The following is a 24,721-nucleotide window of genomic DNA, read 5'->3' as shown; positions in this document are numbered from 1 at the left end:
CAGTGCAAACAGCAAAAGTACCATTGTCCTTCAAGTTTTCTCAGCTTATAAAATCACAAAATAGAAAAAAATACAACCTGATAAATAAAGAAACAGTATTGCCATCCTTTGCACTCACTGTGTTTTTGCAGACTCTGCATATAATAGATGATGTTTGCTCCTCGTCACTGTTTTAAATCCAAACCAGTTCCAGATAACGGAGCTGGAGCCTCGTTTAACAACGAGCTCCTCTCTCTCAGATCCGCCTTCCGCCATGTTTGTTACACAAAAACGTCATCAACGGGAATTTATCCTTTTTACCGCGAGATGACGAATTCTTACCGTGGGGAATTTTTTCGACGGTTTATATCGTGAACGGTAAAATATCGCCCATTCCTAGTGTTCAGTAATGTAGAAACTGCAGTTTTAAGTAAACAACCCCTCTGCTGCAGACGCAGGTATGTGGAGGTTTAATGGCTGCAAGCACATATTCTCAAAGCAGGCAGTGAAATGACAATGACAATTTTTTTTGTTGTTGGTACTAGTAGGACTGAACAATGTGAGCCTTGTGTTTAATCACGCTGCTGTTTCTCTACATCAATGAACTCCTCCTCAACTAGGAAATAACCCAACTTCTCAAGCAACAGAAACATCCAACTGTTTGGTGTTTGTTGCACTGGAAGTCTCGACGTTCTTGAAAAAGCCAACGCTCCATTTGAAGCTGGCTCCGCCCAGTGACTCCTCCTCCTCCTCCTCCTCCTCCTCCTCCTCCTCCTCCTCCTCCTCCTCCTCCTCCTCCTCCTCCTCCTCCTCCTCCTCCTCCTCCTCCTCCTCCTCCTCCTCCTCCTCCTCCTCCTCCTCCTCCTCCTCCTCGCGTGTTTGTATGAGTCTCTGTGGTGGCTCTGCACTCCCAGCAGAGCACCTATTAGTCTTGGCCCTTACAGACAGCTTGAGTCAAAGATGAACCACGAGGCACTTCCTCTCGTAAATCACTGGCCCTGCGCTAAGCTGGGAAACAGCTGCTTGCTGCTAGTTTGGTGGCTGCTCTCTCTTCCAGCTGGGAGGGTGGTGTGTGTGTGTGTGTGTGTGTGAGTGTGTGTGTGGAGGGAAGGAGGGTCACCAGGAGAGAGGGAATTGGTGGGATCCAGGAAGTGACCTTGTGACCCTGCCTGCTGGCCCTCGTGTCGGATTACAGCCCTGTACGAGTGTGTTTGGTGTGTGTGTGTTGTTCTCATGCTAATTTAAGGTAAAGAGGCCCTGACACCCAAATGACACACACACACACACAAGCACGCACACTTCATCTACTGTGGCAGGTATGCATGACAGGGAGGGAGGACTGAGATGTGCAGATGAAACAAATCCGTTGTTTCTGCATGTAGGACAACAAAAATATAATTATTATGTGTCCACCTTCAGACTATAGGAGTCATTTCAGTGATGATTTCCATGTTTTACTCTTACTACAGCAAACAACTGAGAAAAAACATTCAATCTATCGCCGAACAACCACTCAGATCAAAAGCAGGCGTGCGTTAAACCAACCCCGAAGGCCGTGTTGAAACAGGTCCGCTCTTTTAAGTACCGGACGGACGCGATATTTGATCTGGGAAGCCAAATTTTAGTGTATTTAAAAGCCCTACGAGATGCCGAAACACTGCACGGGACTCTCTGAAAGGACTCTGACTCTAAAATTATATCGAGGCAGAAATCATTTTTATCTTTCGTTGCGAGGTAAACAAAAGAAATAACGTGACCGCCTTTTGCAAAAAGAGTGATGACGTGGCAAAACCTGCCCCGCTGCAGCAACCTGCCAATAAAAAACACCTTTTTGGTGCATTTTGGTTCTGTTTACCGCACCAAAGATACATTTCTGGTGCAATAAAACCCTAATCTAATAGTATGATAAACTTCTACAGTGTTTTGGTAACTGCTACATGTTCATTAACCAGTCTTCCTGAATCCAGCATCAAGGGACTGGGACGGCAGCATCACTGGTATGAAGGTATAAGGCTGAACCTGGACCACCACGGTACTAGAACCCAACATTTACACAAACCAAACCTCTAAAACAAGGCATTTTGCTTGCAAACTGGCATTATAGCATATTTATCTCAAAAAATGAGTCTAGGAAACTTTCTCTTATGACTCAGGGAGCTGCGTCGCTCCCCTTGGCAAGTCTTGATCATCGTCATCACGTCACACGAGCACTCTGACTGCAGCAGATGATTCAAGATTCTTTATTTGTCACTGAGCCAGCGTCCCGGCACAAGGAAATACACCTCAGCACAGCCCGTCCAAAGAGGACAAAAAACAAGAACCACATAAGGCATGGGGTGGACAGGTGCCTGAGCAGTGAAAACCTTCAATCATTTTTAGCAATAAAGACATATTTTTTGCCCGTTCCATACGTTGAGGAGACTCTAGCACTTTTCTGGGGGGAACACAACAACTACTTAGCTCCTCTTTATAAGCTGTCACTGAGGAGGGAAAATGTGGACAAGCGTTTTCTATTCCAGTCATGTAAAAGTCATTATGCGCCGCTTCCAGCTTCTCTGTGATAAAACTTTATTGATCTACCATGAATTCACTTACGAAAAACGGCTAAACTGAGAGCATTACTTGGGAAATGGACAACAAAATGCTCTTCCTTTACACCTGTGTCCGACAGATATTCAAGCCGTTGACCCCTCGGTTAGTTTTTAAATCAGGTATTATGATGGAATCATGATGAAAAATAAATGAACCCACAAGTCTTAAATGAATAGTTAATGAATGTAGGGAACATGCTTACAGTGAAGACGTCGTCGTCGCCCAGTTCGCCCTCGTTCTGGAGTGCTGTGGAGGAGGTCGTGGAGCCTGCAGAGAGGAAAACACCCTGCTGATGTACAAAATATAGCAATTGGAATCTCAAAAATGTACCTCTTTTGTGCAAAACCTCACGTCTGAGGTGCTCAGTCATCTTAAAGTGGGACACGTCTCTTTCAGACATTCTTTCAGCCACACTTGACATGAACAATCTTCTCATCATGACTGGAAGCACATGATGCAGCATCTGAGGTATACCATGACATTGTTTGGATAGTCCCAGCGCAGCACTGCATACCTTCAGCCAAGTCCTCGATGGCTTTCCGTACTCCCCTGTCGAAGGCTCTGGCGTCGGCCGGGCTCTGGAAGGACAGGCCGCACCTCCTGTCCTCCACCTTCCAGTGGTGAAACGTAGGCATTGCTATGGTGTACACCAGATCCTTCCTCAGAGGACAGTCCAGGATCACCTGCGTATCCGTCCAATCACAACACACAATCACGTCCATCCTGGTGCACTCCTGGCGCATTGCATCAGTTTTGGTAACTTAGCTTTCCCCGTGTGATCTTTACCTGTTTGTCCCGGAGCCGCTCGCCACGTATGAGGAACTGGGAGGAACCCGAGATGGGGGCCAGGTCTGTGGGGACGAGGCGGCACACGCCCACCCGGGTCAGGGCTCCCCCGTCCTGAGCCAGCCAGCCACCGCTGGAGTCGTCCCGCGTCATCACCACCGCTTTCACACGCACTATGTAGCTGTCACTGCACAACAAGGGAGATAGAGGGTTGTTAGAATGATAAATGCAATGTACACCTATCAACCTTCCAATACATTAACTGTGAATACCAGATCTGAGGGAACACGCTTATGATCATTTTGGCTTACATGCACCACAATTTAACTTGTTAATTCTAAACCACATAAGTGCAAAACTCACAATAGTTTTCAAATTTGCTCCTTAGCTTTACTTAGAGCATAAAAAACCTAATCCTTTTTTTTTATTAACATACAGTGCAAACAACGACAAAATACAACATCAGTTTGTGTGTGTGTACGTGTAAATAAGATGATGAAAGTAGATACATAAATTGAGAATATTCATTCAAGAGTAAATAAGTAAAGAAATAAATAATTATCATATAGAGTGGTGTAGCACGATATAATATAAATATAGCATAATAATATAGTAATATCCTAATATAACATAATTTTTTATAAAATATCATAACATATAACCAAATGATATCACCATACTATAATATATAACAATATAATAATACTATAGTTTAACATCCCACGAGATTTCATAACTTAATATAATAATACACTATGAAACAATATATCATGATAATACCAGGAATTATTATTAGAGTTAGAATTGGTAATTTATGTATTGCAATGAGGGGTGAGGTCAGACCGGGGCGTCAGGGAAGCGAGCAGGAGGCCCCACCAGACTCCAGTTGCCCGAAAAAAAAAAAAAAACATAAAAAAATAAAAAACATAATCCTATTACAGATGAGGCCAGCAACATGATACAGCTTTGACGTGTTTCAACATTGGAGAAAATAAAATCAGCATCGCTGTTCTAAGCCAAGTGCTAGTTTTGCCTAGTTTGTAAATCCTGCAGAACTCAAGCAGTTTTGGAAACATGGCATCCTTTAGAGATGCACCTAAATCTCACACGCCATCATTTGAATGCTCATGTCCCTGCTTTTGCTCTGACCCATCAGGTCAAAGAACATCTGAGGGATTCCCGGTACTGGTTTGTTAGCAGTGGCTCATTCGGGCCCCCGTCGGGTGGTGTCTTTTTATTTGGTCTGAACTTCTCAAACGTGTATTATTATAGTGCTGGATTCACACCCTGGCAGATTGTCTGAGGGCGTTGCAAGTCACGACTTTCCTCAGTCCTCACTGTGCTGAAGTGGGAGGTGCTGCACCAGGACAAACCAGCACGAACACACGAACACACACATTAAAAACCACAAACACTCATGTAAATGTGTTTAAAAATAAAACAAACAAAAAAATCCTCAAAAATGATGACGCAACTCGATTGTTTCAACTGACTCACAAGATAAAAGCGTATGCGTGTGGCGTCACGTCTGAATGTACGCGGCCAGCTTCACGTCAGCTCTGCACTGTGCATGTGCCGTGCTCAAATGCTGCTTTGCAGTTCAGCGTGTTGGTGGTGTCCATTCACACCTTTCTGGTGTGGCGTTGCCGTGGCGCAGTTACTGCCAGCAGAAGATTTTCACTCTGCCTTTTATTTGCATTGGTTACATCATAAATACAGATTTGTCTAATTCCATTAATTGGTACGATTCAAAAAGTGAAGACATTTAAGTTTATGAGTTGGTACTTGGCATTGCCTGCATGATGAAACTAAAGCGGAAGCTTTATTGCGGGTTACATGAGGTCAAACCAAAGGATTTTCAAATCTTTTCAAGGCTAACCTCACGTATGAAAACCCGCCGACGCGCCCTCGCTCTAGACGTCTTGCAGCTGCGTTGCAGCTCCAGCCCCAGTAACCACTGAACGTGTCAGAGGAAACTAAAATGATCATGTTCGTTCCACTGTAGTCTTCATCATTTTCTGTCTCGTCTCCAAGTAAACATTTAACACACTGCAATTTGTTTTTTAAAGCTCCCATTTTTTTATACATTTGGCTTATTCGTCATTTTATGGGTGGCTGTGTTGGTTTTGGAGTCCAGCGTGGAGATATACAGGGCAGGTTGGAGCTGGTGGAGGTTGCCAAGCATGTCAGCGAGGTCCACCCAGTAGCTAGCGCCCCAAGTCTAATGTCCCTCCCCCGTAACAGCACTGTCACTACCTCCCAACGCAGTACGGCCGCAGAGCAGAAGGTTACGCCGTTCCACTTCCTGCACCATTCACACAAAGCTCACGCAGCTTATCAGTTTAATAAAAAGGATTTCATCAGCATTGTTTTCAGCCTAAAAACCAAGCTATTAGGCAGGTTTTAAAATTATAAAACCACCCTAATGATAATCTATATTTTCCTAAACCAACATTAAGGCAATCTTATTCCAACTGCATGTCACTGAGATGACCCGGCAGTGGCTTGGAGCCTTGATCGGACGCACATCATACAAACTGACACATAATACAGCTGCAGTTTAGTCTATGTAGCTGCACAAAACAATACATGACAAAAACAGACAGGAGACAGCGCACAGGAGGCTGAATGGTAAAATACGAGCCATTCACCAGCTTTAGCACGACAGCCACCACCCTCACTGGGACACAATGCAAACGGCCGCAATCCACATGGGTGATCTGACAATAACAGGATGTACCTTTGTAGATTCTATTGATGCTGTTCTGTGTCTGTGTGTGTGAGTGTGTGTGTGTGTGTGAGTGTGGTAGAGGGATGAAGAGGCATTAAAAGAGAAATGGAAGGAGAGAGGCAGAGTGGGAGTGAACAAGAGAGGTGTTATATAATTAGCTTACAGACAGTCCCAAGAATCTGATACACACACACACACACACACACACACACACACACACACACACACACACACACACACACACACACACACACACACACACACACACACACACACACACACACACACACACACACACACACACACACACACACACACACACACACACACACACAGGTGGCAGAACTGGTTCACCAGCTCCCACCCACGCGCATTCATAAAAGTGACTGAATGACAGACTGGTTGATAGCAGACAAACGATCCATGCAGAAAAGCAACCACAGATTCTCCCGCGAGGACTGTGCTTCTGAGCTGCACACATAACACGTACAGCGCACGCAGTTAAAGGATCCTCATGTTTAGGCGTTCAAAACACACAGGCCAACATCCATTTTGTAAGTATTATGGAAAATTGTGAGGTGTTGTTTCTGGCAGACTGCAGCTTGTGGGCAGATGTAATGTCTCTCTTGTCATGTCAAACCACGATGGGTGTGGTCACAGAGTCATTCAGGATCTGCTCTGCCACGTGGGAAACTTGAAAAGCAACAAATGAAAAGAAAAAAAAAAAACGGAACGACAGTCAAAATAGAAATAGTAATAACAGAATAGTAAACCCACTCACAGCTATGAGTGGAAGGTTATGAGTTCATGTGAAAGGCGACCGGTACGCTTTGTGCTTGTTTTTAAAAAACACTTTTCTGGATGGTTGATAACTGCAAGGCTGTCCTGGCTTATTTGGAGTGGTTAACAACGCTGGTTACACTCAAGATAACTCTCCGTTCCTACTTCCTGTGCTGGAAACAAAATATTTATGCTGCAGCTACAAATTCATATGAAGTTAAAAACTTTTGAATAGTGGAAACTAAAAACAGCCATTAAAAAAGATTTAAAAGTGTAGACTTCGACAAGCTAATGGTAATAATTGTCGATACTGAACAATGCAAATTAGCTTAACAAAATCATTACTGATCTCCAAGTGCACAATAATGAACACTCTTCCTAATGGCACAAAAAAAGGCCTAAGGAAATAACTCACGAGAATCAGCCCCTAACCAAGATTTATATGGCAAAACTGAACCAGGCTGCCATCTAACCAAAAGTTATTATCAACACATGTGGTCCAAAGTTGACAAAAATGTGGTTAATTTTGCCACATAAACAACTAAAATCCCGCCTGAACTTGCAAACAAAAGTAAACCAACATTGTGTCAACACTGCGCCTCCGTCTGCATGACTCAGCAGGTTACCTGCAATAGCTATCTGTTGTGCTTCCTGTGTGTTTGAATGTGTTTGGAGCTAATTACAGATGCTAACCAGTTAGTTGTATCCATTGGCAAAAGTTTCTTTTGTGTTTGTTTCTGTACTGCAGGAGCTGAATTTACTGCTTCTTTGGCTAAAAGAGGGAGGAAGAGCTTTGCTAGAATTGGTTGGAAAAACAAAAAAATCTAACAAACAAACAAACCCCAACCTGACATAATAGAAACATCTTGCAGACACTGAAAAGTCTACCATCTAAAAAAAACCTAAAAGGGAACCACTTGGGGATAGATCACTTGGAAACCAGTAGAAGACACAATGGTCATTGTACCACCCAACGGCTTGCTTTTACATCACTTCAGCTTTCTTATTTATGTTGAATATGCAATTAGAGAAAAAGCCCATAAAGATATGTAGGCCTCGGAAGGTAAGGGGGTCTTCTGTGCTCATAACCCTGAAAGAGCCCTCAGAACCGTTTATCCCGAACAAGCATTTTGTGGCCATAAAGGTGGTGCTTCCACCTTCACATAGAAAGTTTCCAGTACCCCTATACTTGCGCAAAAACTAAATATCTTAAAGAAAAACCTGTGATGGACACACCTAGAATTAAAAACAAACAAAAAAACAGTCAAATATTGCAAAAACCTTGGTACACTTTCATGAGGTGGTTTTTCAGACTTGTCTATAGTCTAGTTTAGCACAAAAATAAAACCGAAACACTTATCTAGTAATGCCAAAGACATGCAAATGTGACATGACGTAGTCGGTCATGTGACCATTTGAATGATCATAATCTTCATCATCATGACTATTTTCACAGCGGCAGTCACAATAATTTGTCCAAAACTAAAGACTAATACCACCTTTGAAGAGCAGTGCCATAGTACCAGATTCTATGAGAGTTATGGTCATCTTGCGGGATGACCTTTCACAAGAACTGTGCTAATCCTCAAAACACCGGCCCTACCCGCAGTGGTAAATCGATGCAATTTCCGAATTGTCGGTTTGTTCAAAGGAAATCCACCTAAGGTAAGATAAGATGTTCCTGTTGAGTCATCATTCTTCAACGAAGGTAAAGCTCACTGTGTTTCCGGTGCCAATTGCCTGTTTGCCCATTTGAAAGCAAGATAATAATAAAAAACGTCACAGAACTTGGCAGAGAGAAATGAAGTGTGCAAATGACCCTATTGACTTCAGGTGCAGACGCTTGTCTCTTAAGTGTAAGACAGCACATTGCTTTGGTGAATGACTGAACTCTCTACAAGTGTGGTTACATGCACATCTAAATAAAGCTATTGGCAACAATCTAGCTAAGGATTAAACTGGAGTTTCAGAGAAATCCAAGTATACATGCACAAGAAGACAATCGATTATTGAGTGAGGTGTGTTCGATTCCGCGACGCTAGGTGGCGCCACACGCACTTTCGCGTTGCCGTTCTTCCGGTGCGAAGGAGGACAACAACATGTGAAAAAATGGACGCCAATGGTGCATTAGCATTGAAACCTGATCATGTTGAAGGTAAGATGCAAAGAAAGTCTCCCTCTTCTTCTTCTTCTGTTGTTGTGATGCTGTGACTAACAACAGTCCCCGCTCCTGCGACTCGTCAATTCATGAAGGGGGAGTCCCGGGGCAGTCACTAGCTCGGCTAAGCGTGGGTTGGTTTACGTGCCGGAATAGCTCGAATTAGGACCACGTTATCTGGCACTAAAAGCTTGATCTCGAGAGCTTCAGTTCGGCCCGGCTAAGGTGTATACATGGCTTTTAAAAATTCAAAATCAGTTGGATTAAGGCAACAATTCGACTTTCTGTTAGTCCATGTAAACGTACTGAGTGTACTGCCCGTCTACTTGGTGTGAATGTTTTGTACCTGTTTACATAGTCTCCTATAGATGGGATGGTAAGCTAGCAAAGTGCCTGGGATGAATAAAGTCACAAGTATCCATTTCAAATGCAACTCCCCACTGAGGTTCATACATCATTTCAGTTCAACATGACAAGGTTTCCCATCACACCAGCTTTGTCACGAGAGAAAAAACAAACTCCACTACATTAGGAAACCAATACCATTCACATTGAGGTACCAGAGCAGTTCGACATGACTCAAACACATGTATGACACATCCAGATATGGTACCACACGTTCAAGCCACCCACATACAGAAATAACACCAAATTCTGTGCTAAATAAGCACATGTGCTTTAAGATAGACGATCCAGACTATCAGCTCTCTGAGATGAACTTGTCACATTTTGGTCCGTCTTGTGACCCATGTTTAGAGCCCTGTCTGCCGACAGGCTCTGTAATCTGTGGTTGGAACACACAGACAGTCACAACCAGCAGCAAAGCGCTACTTTAATACACTTGGAAGTGGCTGAACATTCTGGCACAAATACACACACACACACTTACATTTGGGAACTGTGAATCTAATTCTGTCCATGCGAATGTTGCACGAGTTACTGGTGCTGAAAAAAGACTGATACCCATTTCGAGAAAAGGTGATTGACGTGCTATTTATAGTTACCCATTTGTGTGGAATCCGTAAACTGTTCAAAAACCTTAACTTCATACTTTTTTCCCTTTTTTTTGATTTAAGGAAAATATTACGGTGGCCTAATTTTCAACAACAGAAAAAATGCTGTGGATATTATAAGGTGCAGGGACTTCTCAGTGATTTATTAGAAGAAAAAAAAAAAAAGGTAGGACAGAAGGTATAAAGTGTTAGTTAAAATATGAAGTGATGACTCAGTCCAGGAGAAAGATAAGAGGAGAGCTCACAACGATAAAAGCAGGAAATTCATGATTCATGTCCATTTGTTGTGAGCCATCGGGACAAAGGTGAGGGGTGTGTCTTGCCTCTACTTCCTAAGAAACGCCGCTTAGTGCACTTGCTAACCAGTCCTATTTGTTTGGCTTGCAGTTCAGCAGGTATCACGACAATCCATCTCAGCACCAAATTCAAAAGCCTGGTATGCAACCCTACAGTTTTATTGAGCTGGAGACTGGAGCCGGGACCTTCACCCTCTTGTACAAAATAGCACAAAGAGATTATGTTTGCTCTAAGTCCATATTCATAGCTATATGCATGTTTACTCTGAGGGAAGGCGCCGTTGCCCTCCAATTGGAAGGTTGCCGGATCGATCCCCAGCCCCCTCAGGTCCAGAAGTGTTCCTGTGAACTGAACCCTACATTGCCCTCTTTGACCTAGCCGCCAAGGGATCACAAGCCAGTGTTCTCACAGTACTGATCTCAAGACCAGATAAAGGGAGCCGGAAGGGCATTGGACACGAGACCTATGACAAATCACACTGTACAATCCACTGTAACCCATAAGAGAAAAAAAACCCCAGCTAGAAATGGCTGGTTTTCTTTAAGCTCTCATTTAGTCTATCATAGTAGGAGCAAAATATTGTGATATTACATTCACCTGGTATTTGGTACTTTGTTAATCAGTTGTTTTCATCTTCTGATGGTTACCTCAGGGAGATGAAGCTCCATATCTTAAAGATTAAATCATCTCAAACTGTTTTTGTGATACGCGATCACTGGATTCAGACGCCTTGAGAAGTCACCAGTTATTCAACCAATAGAGCAGTGGTTTCCCTTTGCCTTAAACCTGGTGGCTGAGGAGAGAATTAAAAAGGGATCTAGACGGGCGATAAGGAACGACCAGATCTACCAGGCGCTTGGTCACTTCTCAGCCGCTTGCGGCTCCTAGCTGACTTTTCATCAGCGCCGAGACAAACAAACAAAAAAAAGCATCGCCGATTGAAGCTTCTTTCACTCTCATTTTTTAACTTGATATCGAACACAAGTCACAGACCCAGCAGCACATCTATCATCTCCTCCAGGTTCTACATCTTTAGTGTTGTTGTCTTCTCCGTTTAGATCACGCAATCAAATACATCACAGCAGCTTGGCTCCAACCTCCTACTTCTCATCTGGGTGTCTAAGAACAAACGAGAATAAGGCGAGTGGAGGCGAGACTTTTGAACTCAGAGGTTCACAGTTGTTTAAATGTAGATGTTTGTGCATTAAAACACTGTTATTTCTGCACAACCTGAGGTTTAAACTGCACCATCTTCTCATTAAAAATATTTAAGAAGTTGGACATTTTCCTTGATTTGGGTCCCAAAGCCAGACCAGCTAAGAACTACTGCAACCGAGCACCTTTGGGATACTGTGGAGCAGCAGACACGATCGCGTTGTGGACGGTTTCCCACTGTGAGTACAGACTAGCAAAGAGAGCCACGTCTACCAACTGTAAGGTAAAAACATCTTGAGGAAGAACAATAACCACAAGGTTTGGGATAACAACGCTAGTCTCCCACTTTAAACATCATCCTGCTTACCATGCCCAGTGTTGTAAAGTTCACATGGCTAAGAGGCTAAATTATTAAGGTAGAAGAGGACACAGGATGCCTTCTCTGCCATTGTTCATTGTTCAATGACTGTAGGCGTTGATTATACTCCTAAAAATCAAACTAAGCAGCAGGTCAGACCTGTAACGGAAAATTAATCAACAAATCTGCACATATTAATACCATTTTTTCCTCTATAATGTGATATATTTAGGTTTTGTTCAGTGGGTAGAGTGGGTTACGCCCCAACCAGGAGCTCAGTGATCCACAGACCTGGTGGATGTTGAAATATCCTTGGGCAAGAACACTGATGGATACCACCCCCCAACCAATATGCTCATTGGATATAAAGTACATATGTAGTAAGAACTGTTGTACAAGTGTGCTTCTTTGAATTTGTGAATGGCTAATACATTGCACTGCTCTTTGTGGAACCATGTACCATAAATGTGTCATAAAAACATGCATCTTTGGTACTTCTCTGTTTACAATGCTCACTCCCTTTTATTCCCATGCCTGCTCCACACCTTGTACACAAGTTCTTATAATAAGGAAACAGATCATGGGTGGAGCACACACACCTGTAGGAGCGGAAACTCACATTACTGTGGTGTCACTGTTATCTTTGCTTTTTAAATTCATTTTGTTTCACATTGTCTGCTTTTACTTTATAAAACCGCAATAAAATTCATGTATTTTAACCATCTCAGATACACGGACACAATAAGCCATCTGTTACCGTCAGATACTTCATGTGCTCGTGTGTAACAAGATCGCAATAAAAGTAGGCAGCCGGCTGGATGGGACTGGAATCCAGCTCGTGTTTGACAGATAAATGGGCCAGTGAGGGCAGCTCAGTCATGCGTGATAAGAGTAGCAATACTTCCTGTGATAAAGAACGACTGGCCACACCTCTGCTCGATCAACAGAACCACACACCCACGCAGTCCCCCCCCACCCCACACACACACACACACACACACACACACACACACATTTATACCCACTTCTCTCTACACGGAGCATTTGCTCCGTCTGCAGCAATCAGGAAGTGACTGAGGGGCGCTTCACCATCAGGATAGTTTCATTGTTGTTTTGACATTCTGATGCACTGAATGCTGACAGTGTCTCACAGCGTGAGCTGATACCCCTGATGCAAGGACAAGGGCAATGCAACGCGCTCTATAGTGCTCAAACAGCTGACTGAATGCTTTGCAAATGTGAGGACTTGTTAGTATTTGAAACTGATCATTCTCGGCTCTGCCGCCACTGCTTTGCCATCTCATGAAGGACATTCGTACTAACTCTGAATCACTTCTTGCTTGATAAAAGGATTGCTAAAAAATACACACAGCTACATATAGTTCAAAGACTGTAGAAAAACAAGCGCGAGCCATGCACTATAAGCGAGTTTAATTTGCTACATGACATTCACCCATGATGATGTGTTGACTGTGAGGGTTTTGACGGTGACTACGAGGTTTTGTGCACTTCATCTCTCAGTTGTGAGCAAAGGAGGAACAAAGACGGAGAACTTTTCAAATGTACAATAATGTGTGATTTTTGGAGACTGACGAAGCCGCTCACTTCAAACAGCTCCGGCAGCGGCCCGTGTGCCGCTACTGGTGCCTATATGTGCATGACTGAGAAGCACAAAGTATCGCACATTGGACATAAGTTTGAAGCAATGTACAAATATAAATCAATTTAAAAAACGGTACAAAAAGGAAGTTCTGGGAAGTTATTTAGTTGAGGAGGAGTTATGTTAAGGCAATATGGTGTTTGTTAGCTGGTTAGGCGCAAAGGCACAACCAATGGGAAAATCGGTAGCCTAATAGGTAATTGCAGCTATTTATTATTAATATTTATGTTTAATTTATGATAGAGGTAACAAAGGGGCAGGGTTAAATAAGTTTTACTTCTACCTGCTCCTTTTCGGACACTGTTTTTTTTTTCCCCCTGTTTGTATTACGTTTTTGTTGTTGTTGCTTTTTTTTCTGTATGTTTTGAATTTGTTTTAAAATCTTATATTTTTTCCTTATGTGTTCGAAATAAACAATTCAATTCAAATTCAATTCATAAGTAAATACATGTAAAAAAGACAAAACATTAAATTCTGTTAAATCTTTTCTTACTCTCTCTTTAAAAAAGAAATAAACAGAGGGAGAGGGGGAGGTGAGGTGAAAAGAGTTCATTCACAACTATTATTGACACAGGAGGCTCCTGAGGGGAACTCTGATCGACTTTCTGTCAATCAGCCGGAACTATGTGGAACGCTCACATGTCCGGGCAGCACAAGACCCGGGCCGCTGGTGTGAATGGGTGCGAGTGCGTCAATTGACATGAGAGCAGCGTTAAAGGATAACATGCCATATGGAACTGACCAATCACGACGCGAGCCCAACAAGGGAGCACTGATCAATCGGGCATGGATCGTTATTGGCCGATATTCACTGTGGATGGGCAAGTATGCTGGTTTGAAAAACACTGTCATTTCAATAGCAGATGGAGGACTAACAAGCTATCCGGTTTTAATTTGCAAAGAGCATCTACCGTACATAAATCAAAAGACGTATAAGAATAATTTGGATCCGTATTGTCACAGTAGACCTTTTGGATTTAAATAAAAGCAATAAAAGGGACTCTTTAATTCACTCCGTTTTTATAATTGACATCCGCCACAATGCCAGCCTTGGTGTTTGATCAGGTGGACTTTGTTTACATAAACTGTCAGATGTCAATGGTTTATCTTGTAATTGGACAAACTGTGGTCCAGCTCCAGGGCACCAGACCAAGTGAAAATGATTTGCATAATGAACACTAGGAAGCCTGTTCTCATAGGGCTTCCCTGGTCTAAATATACCAGTGTATTTAAAGCCACACATGACGGGAAACAATGTTTCTCAGCGCATGAAAACGTTGAATTTCCTAAAAGTCTCTCGGCCATTGGGCTTTGGCGGGGGGAGCGCTTTTTCAACTTTTTCTGAGTAATACAAATGGTTAAAAGAGTGATAAATAAACAAGACTATCTTTAAAATATGAGAGTTGGTCCTGTCATTTTAGACACTAGACATAATTACTATTGCAGTAGTATGAACCACATATGCAAACGCACCGATATACGCTAAATGTAGTGTATGTGTGGGTCCAACTCAACTAGTCAGGAAACACGGTTTCACACCAAGCAGAAATCTGAACCAGTTCCCAAAGAAGCGAAGGTTCACCGAGTTCATTCACTGGAGGAGCCGAGGAGAATCTTCAGTTTGGTGTGTTGTTGTATACATGGTGTGACAAGTGAGAAAACATGCTTGCAAAGTGAATGAAAACTCAAGCTATTATAATCTTGGTCATCCAGTCAGCTGATGAGCAGAGATTAGTAGAGAAAAAAAAAAAAAAAAGAAAAAAAAAAAGGGCAAACAATCCGCTCCCATTGTTTGGTCTCCCGATATAAACAGCTCGGGCCATTATATGGCCTAAAGGCTCCGGATAGCAAGCAGTGATGAGCCTCTCTGTAAAACACAGGAAACACTGTGAAAAGCATCTGTTCCACATGATGTGTGTGTGCGCGTGTGCATGTGGAGGGGGAGTACAGAGGGAGAGGAGAGAAAAAACCCAAAGGTCTCCAATGTTCATCTGTGTGCTTGCATAGATTATGTTTTGGAAGCTTGAATTGATAAGAAAGTTCCTAATGTTGTGTCAGGTCGCCTGTTTATTTATCTTCATACCATTGTACATACTGTTGGTGTCATTTAATTAACTTTCCCTTATTTGTAGCTCTGCTGTTGTCTTTACGAGATGGATTTTTCCCCCCACTTGTACACAATAAACCTGCAAAGACAAGCTGGTAAATATATTTTGAACACCGTGCACATAAAAGAGCCTGTTTTGAAGCACAGCATTAACACATTTACGATTATCTGATCACAAGTTGACAGCTCTAGGTGCAGCTGGCGTTATAATGCCTCTTAAACGACTGCTTGTGACCGGATCTCACTTCCTTCTCCGAACGCAAATGAACACGTGCATCATTTCAGCCGGCAATTACCAAACATGTTGTTGTTTTTTAACTCGTGGGAGATGGCAATGCGTTTCCTGCGCCCGAGCTTCCTATAAACGGCGTGCACGCCTGGCCGTACAGACATCGCTGGAGATCACATCATATTAGAATGTGCCACGAGCAACGATCGGCTTACTACGAGTTCTCAATTAAAACATCTACGGTCTTCCAATAATTCACCGCAGACGGCCTTGATTTGCCGTATAATCTTCCCTCTAAACGCAATCGCACAGATCACGTCAAGAAGTAAATAACAGCACAGTCCAAACTTTCCCAAAAGAGTTTTTGGCTCTAGGATTTAGTTATGACATTGAACTTGTTTTGTAAGCAGAAGGCCACACGATACAGGAAGAAAAGGAGCAAGCAGACCAACAACCTAAAAAATGTGTCGAAGACACAAACCAACAATGTCAGTCAGAACTCAGTTCTGAGTGAAAACCAAAAGCTCGGGGTATTTCAATATTCACCTGACGTGGCAGACTTTGTATCCAGGTGACTGCATGCACAGCTAATGCAATTTTATCAGTTCCTCTAAATAGTTCTTACATGAGTGGGTCATAACTTTGGGCATATTTGACACCTTTATCCTTGATTCTTTGTGAAACCTTCAAATAAGCAAAACGACAAAAAAAATAAATTGAGTGGACTGAAGCAACAATCAATATCCATGATCATTTCCACAGAATCATCCCAGCAGAGATGCAAATCTAATTCAATTCCAGTTGATTTCAAGTCGTGAGGCCAGGCCTTTTTTTTTCCTTTCTTGATTTTTGGAGTTACTGGTATTAGTCTTTGCACACATATGCAAATGTTTTCAAACATTAATACTACAAGGCAGTTAAACCCTCACAGGGTCACCAGCACCAGTGTTTGGACCGCTCTTGGTCCTATCGCCGTGGATACCGGCCACCGGTCTGAAAGTCACCAGAGTCGAGTTGAGTCAGCAACTAAAGAGGTTCCCACAGACACGTACAGCATCATTTAAATCAGGGCTGGAGATCATTTCCTAGCAACACTGAAACTGAAGCCATTTCTCAGCTTTAAAAAGGGTCTTTTTTCGTACAAGTCATGCAGGAATCAAATCAACTACTGGAATGGTTTTGAAAGTTTCTGCCCTTTTTTCTATGAACAAATTCCCAGGCGGCTTAAAACAGCTGTCATGTCAGCTCAAGCAAATTAAAGAAATCACAAAATAACAGATAATTCTTGCAATTACTGCCCCACTGTAGGTGAAACTTGGCGCATCCTTTTAATCTTTACAACCAGTTGAATTCTACGTGAAGTTGCAAGTCTGCAAAGCTTTTTATAAGAAAATCCCTTTATATGCACTCATATCTGCTTTAACAATGATAGTGTTGCCATTAATAACAATTTATCAGGAGATATGAGCATAAACAGAACAGTTTAATAGTTACATTAAACTGGAATGTTTTTATAGCTCAGAATATTACAAAAATACAAACTGGTGACATATTTTCAAATATCATTGCTTTCCATGACTTTTTAGATATTTTCCACACAGTCTTGAAACCTTTAAAAAGTTAAACACAAGACACAGATGGTTTTGGAGCATATTTGCTGCTACTAGTCCGTCTTTTATACTTTTCCATCCACCTGCCAACAAATCTGTCTCACATCGTTTCTTCTCAGTAAAGCAATTAACAGATAAAAGGGCTTCCTAGTGCAGACGTATGGATGTGTTCTCGCACGCCGTGGAACATAACCACCGGGGATCGGTGCACAAAAAAAGATGTACGTGCTGTGTTCTTGGGTTTCTGTGAACAGCGGTGCGGGTGCATGGTGAACCGCCTGAACGCAGCTGGTCGAGCGGGCGACAAGGATCCAAACTTTGTGAAAATTGTAGCTTCAAGTTGCAGAAAAGTGTTAAAATATGATCCCAGATTGGCAAAGTTAAGCTTTGCACGATGGATAAAGCATGCCCTATAAGCTCCGACGCAATTTATCCCCCATTTACTAGTATTCCTTTAGTGAATAATTGTGTGACACTCCAGTGCAGACTAAGATCTATGAGCCGGCGCTGGCACTTACTACTAAAAATTGCTAGTAGACAAACATCTTATCTATATTTTCTTTTTACTGATTTGGCTCTCTTGGTGGTAAGCTTTTCCACTGCACTGAGATTACACCCCTGTCAGGTTTATTATAAAGTCAATATCAAATGCTGCTAACGTAGGGAAAAAAAGGTATGTGTGAGGAACAGAACAGCCCTGCTGAGGGAACATACAGACCTGCTAACTCCTCACTGCTGTTTTGGCCACTTGAGTGGTTTTTTTTTTATTCAGAGGTGGATTATATTTCGGCACTACATTGACCTTAGCTGAATGTCACTGGGCATCTCCTGTCCAGTACCGGCTCCACATGCTGACCGTGCAACAATACAGATCAATACTTTCTCTGCTGGTGTTATGACTCTGTGCAGGGGAGGTCTTGCACTCCAACAAAAAGCTAATAAATGTCATTAGAAGGAGACAAGAGACTATCGCTGGAGTTTAATTTGACACAACATAAGACAAAAATAAGACCCATTGGCAGAAAGTAATTAAATAAATACCCCCTAAAACTGACTGCTTCATTTTCTGTGCAGGTACGGTATTAAATCAATGATTTAAAAAAAAAAATCAACTGTGAAGTAATAACATTGAAAAACAAGAAAAGACAAAAGATGGACATTGAGTTGTAAAGGCAACAAAAGTCCTGTTTTTAAGTAAATATGACACTCAAGGCTGAAAAGTGTGTCTCTTAACGTTCTGGCCCCGATCTAATCCCACTACCGGCCTTACATCTGATAAGAAAAACCACAACATGCAAGCTGGCAGGTAGCCCCACAAAGACTGTGCCCATGCAGCAGAAAGACAATAAACGCTTGGTATCAGGCTGCATCAAACAGCACTTAATAATCCATCGGGCCTCCTGAGCGAGCCGGGGCTCCTAACTGATAGCGAGCTCATCTAAGATGAGACTGGAGGTAACACGCCAAAGATAGGTTACTTTATTAAATGTGCTTATTTATATATAGACGTGAATGCTGGAACTGTGCTGACAAAGCTGCAGCTGTTGGAAGTTTTAAGACAGTCTAAATATTTTTTAGCAAATACCAGACAGACTGACACCTGTCAGGTGGTTTATATGGCACGGCTTATTAATAGGATCAGATTAAACTTAAGTATTTTGAATATTTCAATTTAATCAGACGACCGTTGACTAGCCAAAGTGACTGAGAAATGGAAGTAAGCAGTAAATGATAAGGCAGAGTGTAAATATTTTTGTAATATATGGTCCAATTATTCTTTCACTTCTATCATAACCCCCCCAAAATGTCTCCCACTTTGTCTATTACATCTATGCATAACAAATCCTATGCTAATACCTTTGAAAGACACCACAGGGCTTAATATAAATGATCCAAACCAGGTGACGGACACGTGTTTAAAATGGTTTATGTAAAATATATTCTACGGCTAATCGTGCCATGATTGCGCACCAGTGACAGCAGACTGACTCCAGCCTTATATGTCATACGAGACCAAGAATTTGCTTACGGTAGCGTGGACATATCCATCTGTGTCATTCACACCTCTCGCAGAGCGAAGGATTATCTGCGTTCAAACAACGCTGACATGTCTGCATGCGACTCCTCCAAAAAGTTTACTGTGCATAAGGTCTCGAATATGAAGCAGGTCCGGTGTTAATTGGAACCAAAAACCGACCAAATAGGAGCAGCTCGGCGCCGCATCTGTGTGTCAATACACACAGTGTCGTCTGAGTGACAGCACTGTTCCGCAAGGCCGGGTCGCCATTACACACACAGCTCATCTCGCCTGTATTTTGACTCTGTTACTACCTCCCAAGGTGGAACAATGCAACTAAATCCCTCGCCATTGCAGCTCCGGATCCTTCACCTACAAAATGAGGTGGAAAATCAGCGTTGAATAGTCCCACTTTGAAAGTGCTGAGTGTAAGGAGCAGCCCACACTCACGGATTCATGATGGGTTTATGATAGCAACATGCTAAATACATGTCAATTTGCTTTGTAATGTTTACTTAGACAACAAATGCACATCTGCAACAAGCTGTCCCGAGGCAAGCCCCCAATACTGTACATGGAGCTGGCACATTCTGGAGGATCTCTAGAAAGTTGCTTTATCATGACTTCAGTGAAAAGCAAAGAACTTCAAACCTTTATGTTCTCACACGCAACCTTTGATGAGCTGTGTGAGAAAATAACTCCTCTAGTATCAACAGGAAAGCAAACTGGACCCTTTTGTCGTGTTATGTGGCCTGTACATGTACAAAAGGGGTTTCCATTGCAGTTTTGTGAAGCTTTCTTTAAAAAAAAATAAATAAATAAATAAATAAATAAAAAAAAAAAAAACCTTTCTAAGATACATTGGAGTTATTTTGAGGTTGCTGTGGTGTATTTTTTATTATCATTTGCAAGTTTTCAGGTAATGGGAATGTTGTTCAACTTGACTTTGTGATAAAGAGATCTCGGTCTGAATCACAAGCGGGCCTGGTAGATATATATTCATGAAACTGATACCATAACCATAAGAAAACCAACCTTCTGAGGGTTGTTTTTTTCAGTTTCACACAAAAGATAAGGTGTTAGGTTTTTAATCAGCCTCAGGCACCGCAAACACCGGTGTCAGATGCAGCTACTGGCTCTGACAATTCCACTATTTTGATCAGATTGGCTGAAATTCGCCAAAGATATGACTCAAGACTGAGATGCTTCATGCGATCAATGTGTAGTATATTTTGAGGGGGTTGTACCTGTGGCTGTTCTGACCTTAATTGTGTTGTGACTGTTCATATTTGCTATTTAAAAAGTGTTTCCACTATGTTTCCTTCAGTATTGCCACTGAACAGCCTGCACTTATAGGCTATTTAGCGCAACTGTGCATGACAAAAAAAAATCGTTCTTTATTTCCAAAAAAAGAAAACAACTTTCAGGTGTATCAGCGCGGAACAAAAACAACCTGTTTGGCCAACTGAAAGTCGGCGGTGCTGCGGCGGCCCCGGGGGCGTGGTTCGGCCCGCGCGTCACGCCGCGAGAGAAAATAGACACCAGAACCGAAGCAGCGAGAAACAGACCCAGGAGGCGGCTCGTAGCCGGGCTCGCTGCGTGCGTGTCAGCACGTCAAGCAGGAACCAGGGCCCCCGGCGCCTCCGCGGGCCCACCGGCTCCGCCGAGGGAGGGCAGCCGGCAGGCATGAATGGGGACGTGCTGAAGGTTAGAGGGCTTTTATGAATGAGTCGGCGTCACGCCACCGCAGCGCAAACACCCCCGCCCCCCCTCCCGCTGCCGCCGCCGCGCACGGGCCAGCAAAACAGACATCCCCACCGAGGACCGACCCGCGGGCTCCGGCCGAGACAACCCCCCCGGTCCTCTACGTGCACACCAACATAAACACGTCCCCCACCCCCCCGCTCCCCGGCCCGCAGGAGCGCCCGTCCATGTGGGAGCCGCCGCGGAGAGGCTCGTTTAGCCTCGCGGCGCCTCCCGGCGGGCCCGCGGGGGGCGGGTACGCGGGTCCGCGGGCCTGCGCAGGGGCCGCTCCGTGCACGCCACATTTCTCCCCGACCCCCCGGCCCCAGCGCCTCTCTCGCACCCAAACAAGACGGGCACTAGCAGGCAAAACGGGAGCTGGACGCGCGTTTTTGTTTCCAGCGCAAGTCGCCGTTTACAATCGCTGTTTTTATGAATGGAGCGCGGCAGGCTATGCAAATGAGGGCGATTGAGAAAGAGATGGCGGATGAGACATATCGGATATCTCATATCCTGTGAGGACCCCCCCCCCTCCCCCTCCCGCCCGACGTTAGGAAGCAAACACTCAGACCGAATAACGAGGCCAAATGCCCCGTGTGTGTGTGTGTGTGGGTAAATTTATGTTTATATGTTAGAATAAAAAGCTGCAGCTCGTCCGCGTGTTTTGGGTCTGAAGTTGCTGCTGCAACAGGCCCCGCGCACTCGCCTCAGATCCTTTCAGAAAATGTTTCCGATCCACCCACGCTTATTCCCCTCCTCCTCCTCCTCCCTCCTTCTCCTCCTCCCACTCCCCGTCTTTCTCTCGTGCCTTCTCAAGACTAGTCTACGCCGAGGTGGGGGGGCTCTAAAGAAAGAAAGAGGGGGGGTGAAGAAGAAGAAAAAACCCTCTCTCTTCCACAGCTCTGTCAATGCATCGCTCCACAGCAGCATCAAACACCCAAATCCCATCAAACGAGTCAGATTAAAAAAAAAAAAACCAACATGAGGCTTTTGCAGAGGGGGGGTGAGGGGGGGCTGCACATTCCTCCAAGTTGCCCCAGTCAACTCCAACTTGTAGGCGCACACAGCGAGAGCCGGGCATGACAGGCGGCGGTACTCACTCGTTGGGGTGCGTTTCTTCTATCATTTTCTCCGCTTCACCTCAGGTCGTGTACCGCGGAGGTTGCACACTTTTCAGTCGTCATTCTTCCACCAGGAGGCTCCGATTCTGTCTCCAATTCCGCATAAATCCCCCCCCCCCCCCCGGTCCCCCTCCCACCCCCCTGCGCCTTTGTGCGAGTGTGTCGGCTGCTCTCTCCCCGGCTCTGCCCTCGACAGACAGGCTCAACTCCGTCCTCCGTCTATCCCCTCGGTTCTTCTCCTTCTTCTTCCTCCTCCTCCTCCTCCTGCTTCTCCCGGACCAAGATCTCTCCCCGTCCTCCTACAACTCTAACATCCCATCGCAGGCGGCGGATACGCGCAGCTCACACTGACAGTCCTGCCTGCCGAATCCTGCTCTTGTCTTCTCCCTCTCTCCCCCCTCCCTCACCAAACACACACTCACACACACTCTTACATTCACACAGACACACACACACACGCTCTCACGGGCGGCACAAACACACAAGCACACAAGGCAACGCAACTCCGTCTTTTTAAGTCCTGGAGCGCATGTTTCGAGTGGTGCGTAAAAGCCAAGCAGAAAAGAGCGCGTCGTCGCCGCTGGTGCCGAGGGGGTGGCCCCGCTAGAGCCCCATCTCTCACTACTCCATGTTGGATTGCAGGCGGCCGAGCAGCTCCAACGACTCCGGGGGGAGGAGAGGGGGAGGAGAAGGGGAGGGAGGAGGAGGGAGGAGAAGGAGGAGGGAGGGCGGAAGCGGTGACGTTTTCTACATTTTGGTGAAGAGCCCAAAGCCTGAATTGTGGTTCTGCGTTAAATCGACGCAGAGCACGCGCCGTAGGGTACGACGTAGCCTACGCCGTATGGTCTGCGTTGGTGTGACGCGGAACCATAAACCAGCCTCAAGACGGCTGCAAGCCGCGGTGGCCCTTGATAAATGCCCCCCCCCACTGCTATAGTTTCCCTTACTTAGGATACTGGATTTCAAATCCAGTGCCTTTGTTTTTTTAATGAAAACTCTTCAAGTTAATGACAAATAATTAGAAATAACATCCAGTAATATTGTTCCTGGAAGTTTAATTGTATGCCCCCCCCCCCCCCCCAAAAAAAAATAACATCGATTTTTGCAATAATTTGCATTTGATTGACGATAAAAGCAATATAGTTCAGTTGGATTAGATTAAATTAGATTAGATTCAACTTTATTGTCATTACACATGTACAAGTACAGAGCAACAAAATGCAGTTTGGCATCCAACCAGAAGTGCAACAGAAATTATTATATATGTGGCCCTTGATAAATCCCCCCCCCCCCCGTTATAGTTTCCCTTCCTAGGATACTTGATTTCAAATCTAGTCCCCTTTGTTTTTATGAAGACTCTTCAAGTTTATATATAAATGTACTCAGCAAGTAATTACAAATAACATCCAGTAATATTGTTCTTGGAAGTTTAATTGTATGCCCCCCCAAAAAAATAACATCGATTTTTTTCAATAATTTGCATTTGAATGACGATAAAAGCAATACAGTTCAATTGGTTTAGATTAGATTAGATTAGATTAAACTTTATTGTCATTACACATGTACAAGTACAGAGCAACAAAATGAAGTGTGGCATCCAACCAGTAGTGCAACAGAAATTATTATAGTAAATACAGTATATACAGATTATAAATTATAAAGTGCTATACAAGAGGGTGGTTTAAGGCTTGACCTGGTACTATTGGTAATAACTTAGACAAAAACAAGTAGACAGATGAAATTAACACTAAATAATATAGAGATATAAACAACTTATCTAAGGTTGCTAAACTAGAGCAAATAGTCAGTGTATATTGACTTGGGAGTGCAAACCATTAACTCCGAAAGAACATCTGTGTTTTTTTTTGTTTTTTTTTTTTAAATGAAAGGATTAAAGGCGTTTTCCTACTAATCCTGTTATATTTTTTTTTTGCCACTGTATCTGTGAAGGGCTCTGTTAATCCATCACAGCTCAGAATGCTCTCTTATTGCGCTTGTGAGCCTTTCTGCGGATTGAGCTCTTTAACACCTATTGATCTGCTAAATAGTGGGGAAGTTAGATGATTAGCCACTTTTGTTTGCACTGAGTGCTGCCAGATTTGTGTTCCAGCCCCAAACAGTTGCCAGCATTGTTTTCAGGTTTTAGCATGGCCCAAAAAAAAGAAAAGAAAAAAGACCCCCCCCCCCTTTAGTTTGGTTTGAATAGTGGTTGCGCAGCGTCCTCAGCTGGTGATTATAACGTCCTACACATATTCGCCTATTAGTGTTACTCACAGCGAATTATGTATGTAATGACGTGCATGTGTAATATATATATATATATATATATATATATATATATATATATATATATATATATATATATATATATATATATATATATAT

General features: G+C 43.5%; 1 protein-coding gene across 1 annotated transcript in view; it reads right to left on the bottom strand.

Annotated features, from left to right (window-relative positions):
• Nucleotides 1–22,463, bottom strand: part of LOC133463297 (sprouty-related, EVH1 domain-containing protein 2-like) — a 33,632-nt gene extending 11,169 nt beyond the window's left edge. The window contains exons 1-4 of the mRNA XM_061744760.1: nt 22,316–22,463; nt 3,358–3,544; nt 3,086–3,254; nt 2,774–2,838 (exon numbers count right to left, since the gene is read on the bottom strand). Of these exons, the coding sequence (XP_061600744.1) occupies nt 2,774–2,838; nt 3,086–3,254; nt 3,358–3,544; nt 22,316–22,341 (447 nt within the window). The 5' untranslated portion in view covers nt 22,342–22,463. The remainder of the gene's footprint in view (nt 1–2,773; nt 2,839–3,085; nt 3,255–3,357; nt 3,545–22,315) is intronic.
• Nucleotides 22,464–24,721: the final 2,258 nt, after the last annotated feature.

Source organism: Cololabis saira, chromosome 17, assembly GCF_033807715.1.
Source record: "Cololabis saira isolate AMF1-May2022 chromosome 17, fColSai1.1, whole genome shotgun sequence".
NCBI lineage: Eukaryota > Metazoa > Chordata > Actinopteri > Beloniformes > Belonidae > Cololabis > Cololabis saira.
Note: the sequence above shows the minus strand (reverse complement) of the source record. Positions and strands in the feature narration are given on the sequence as shown.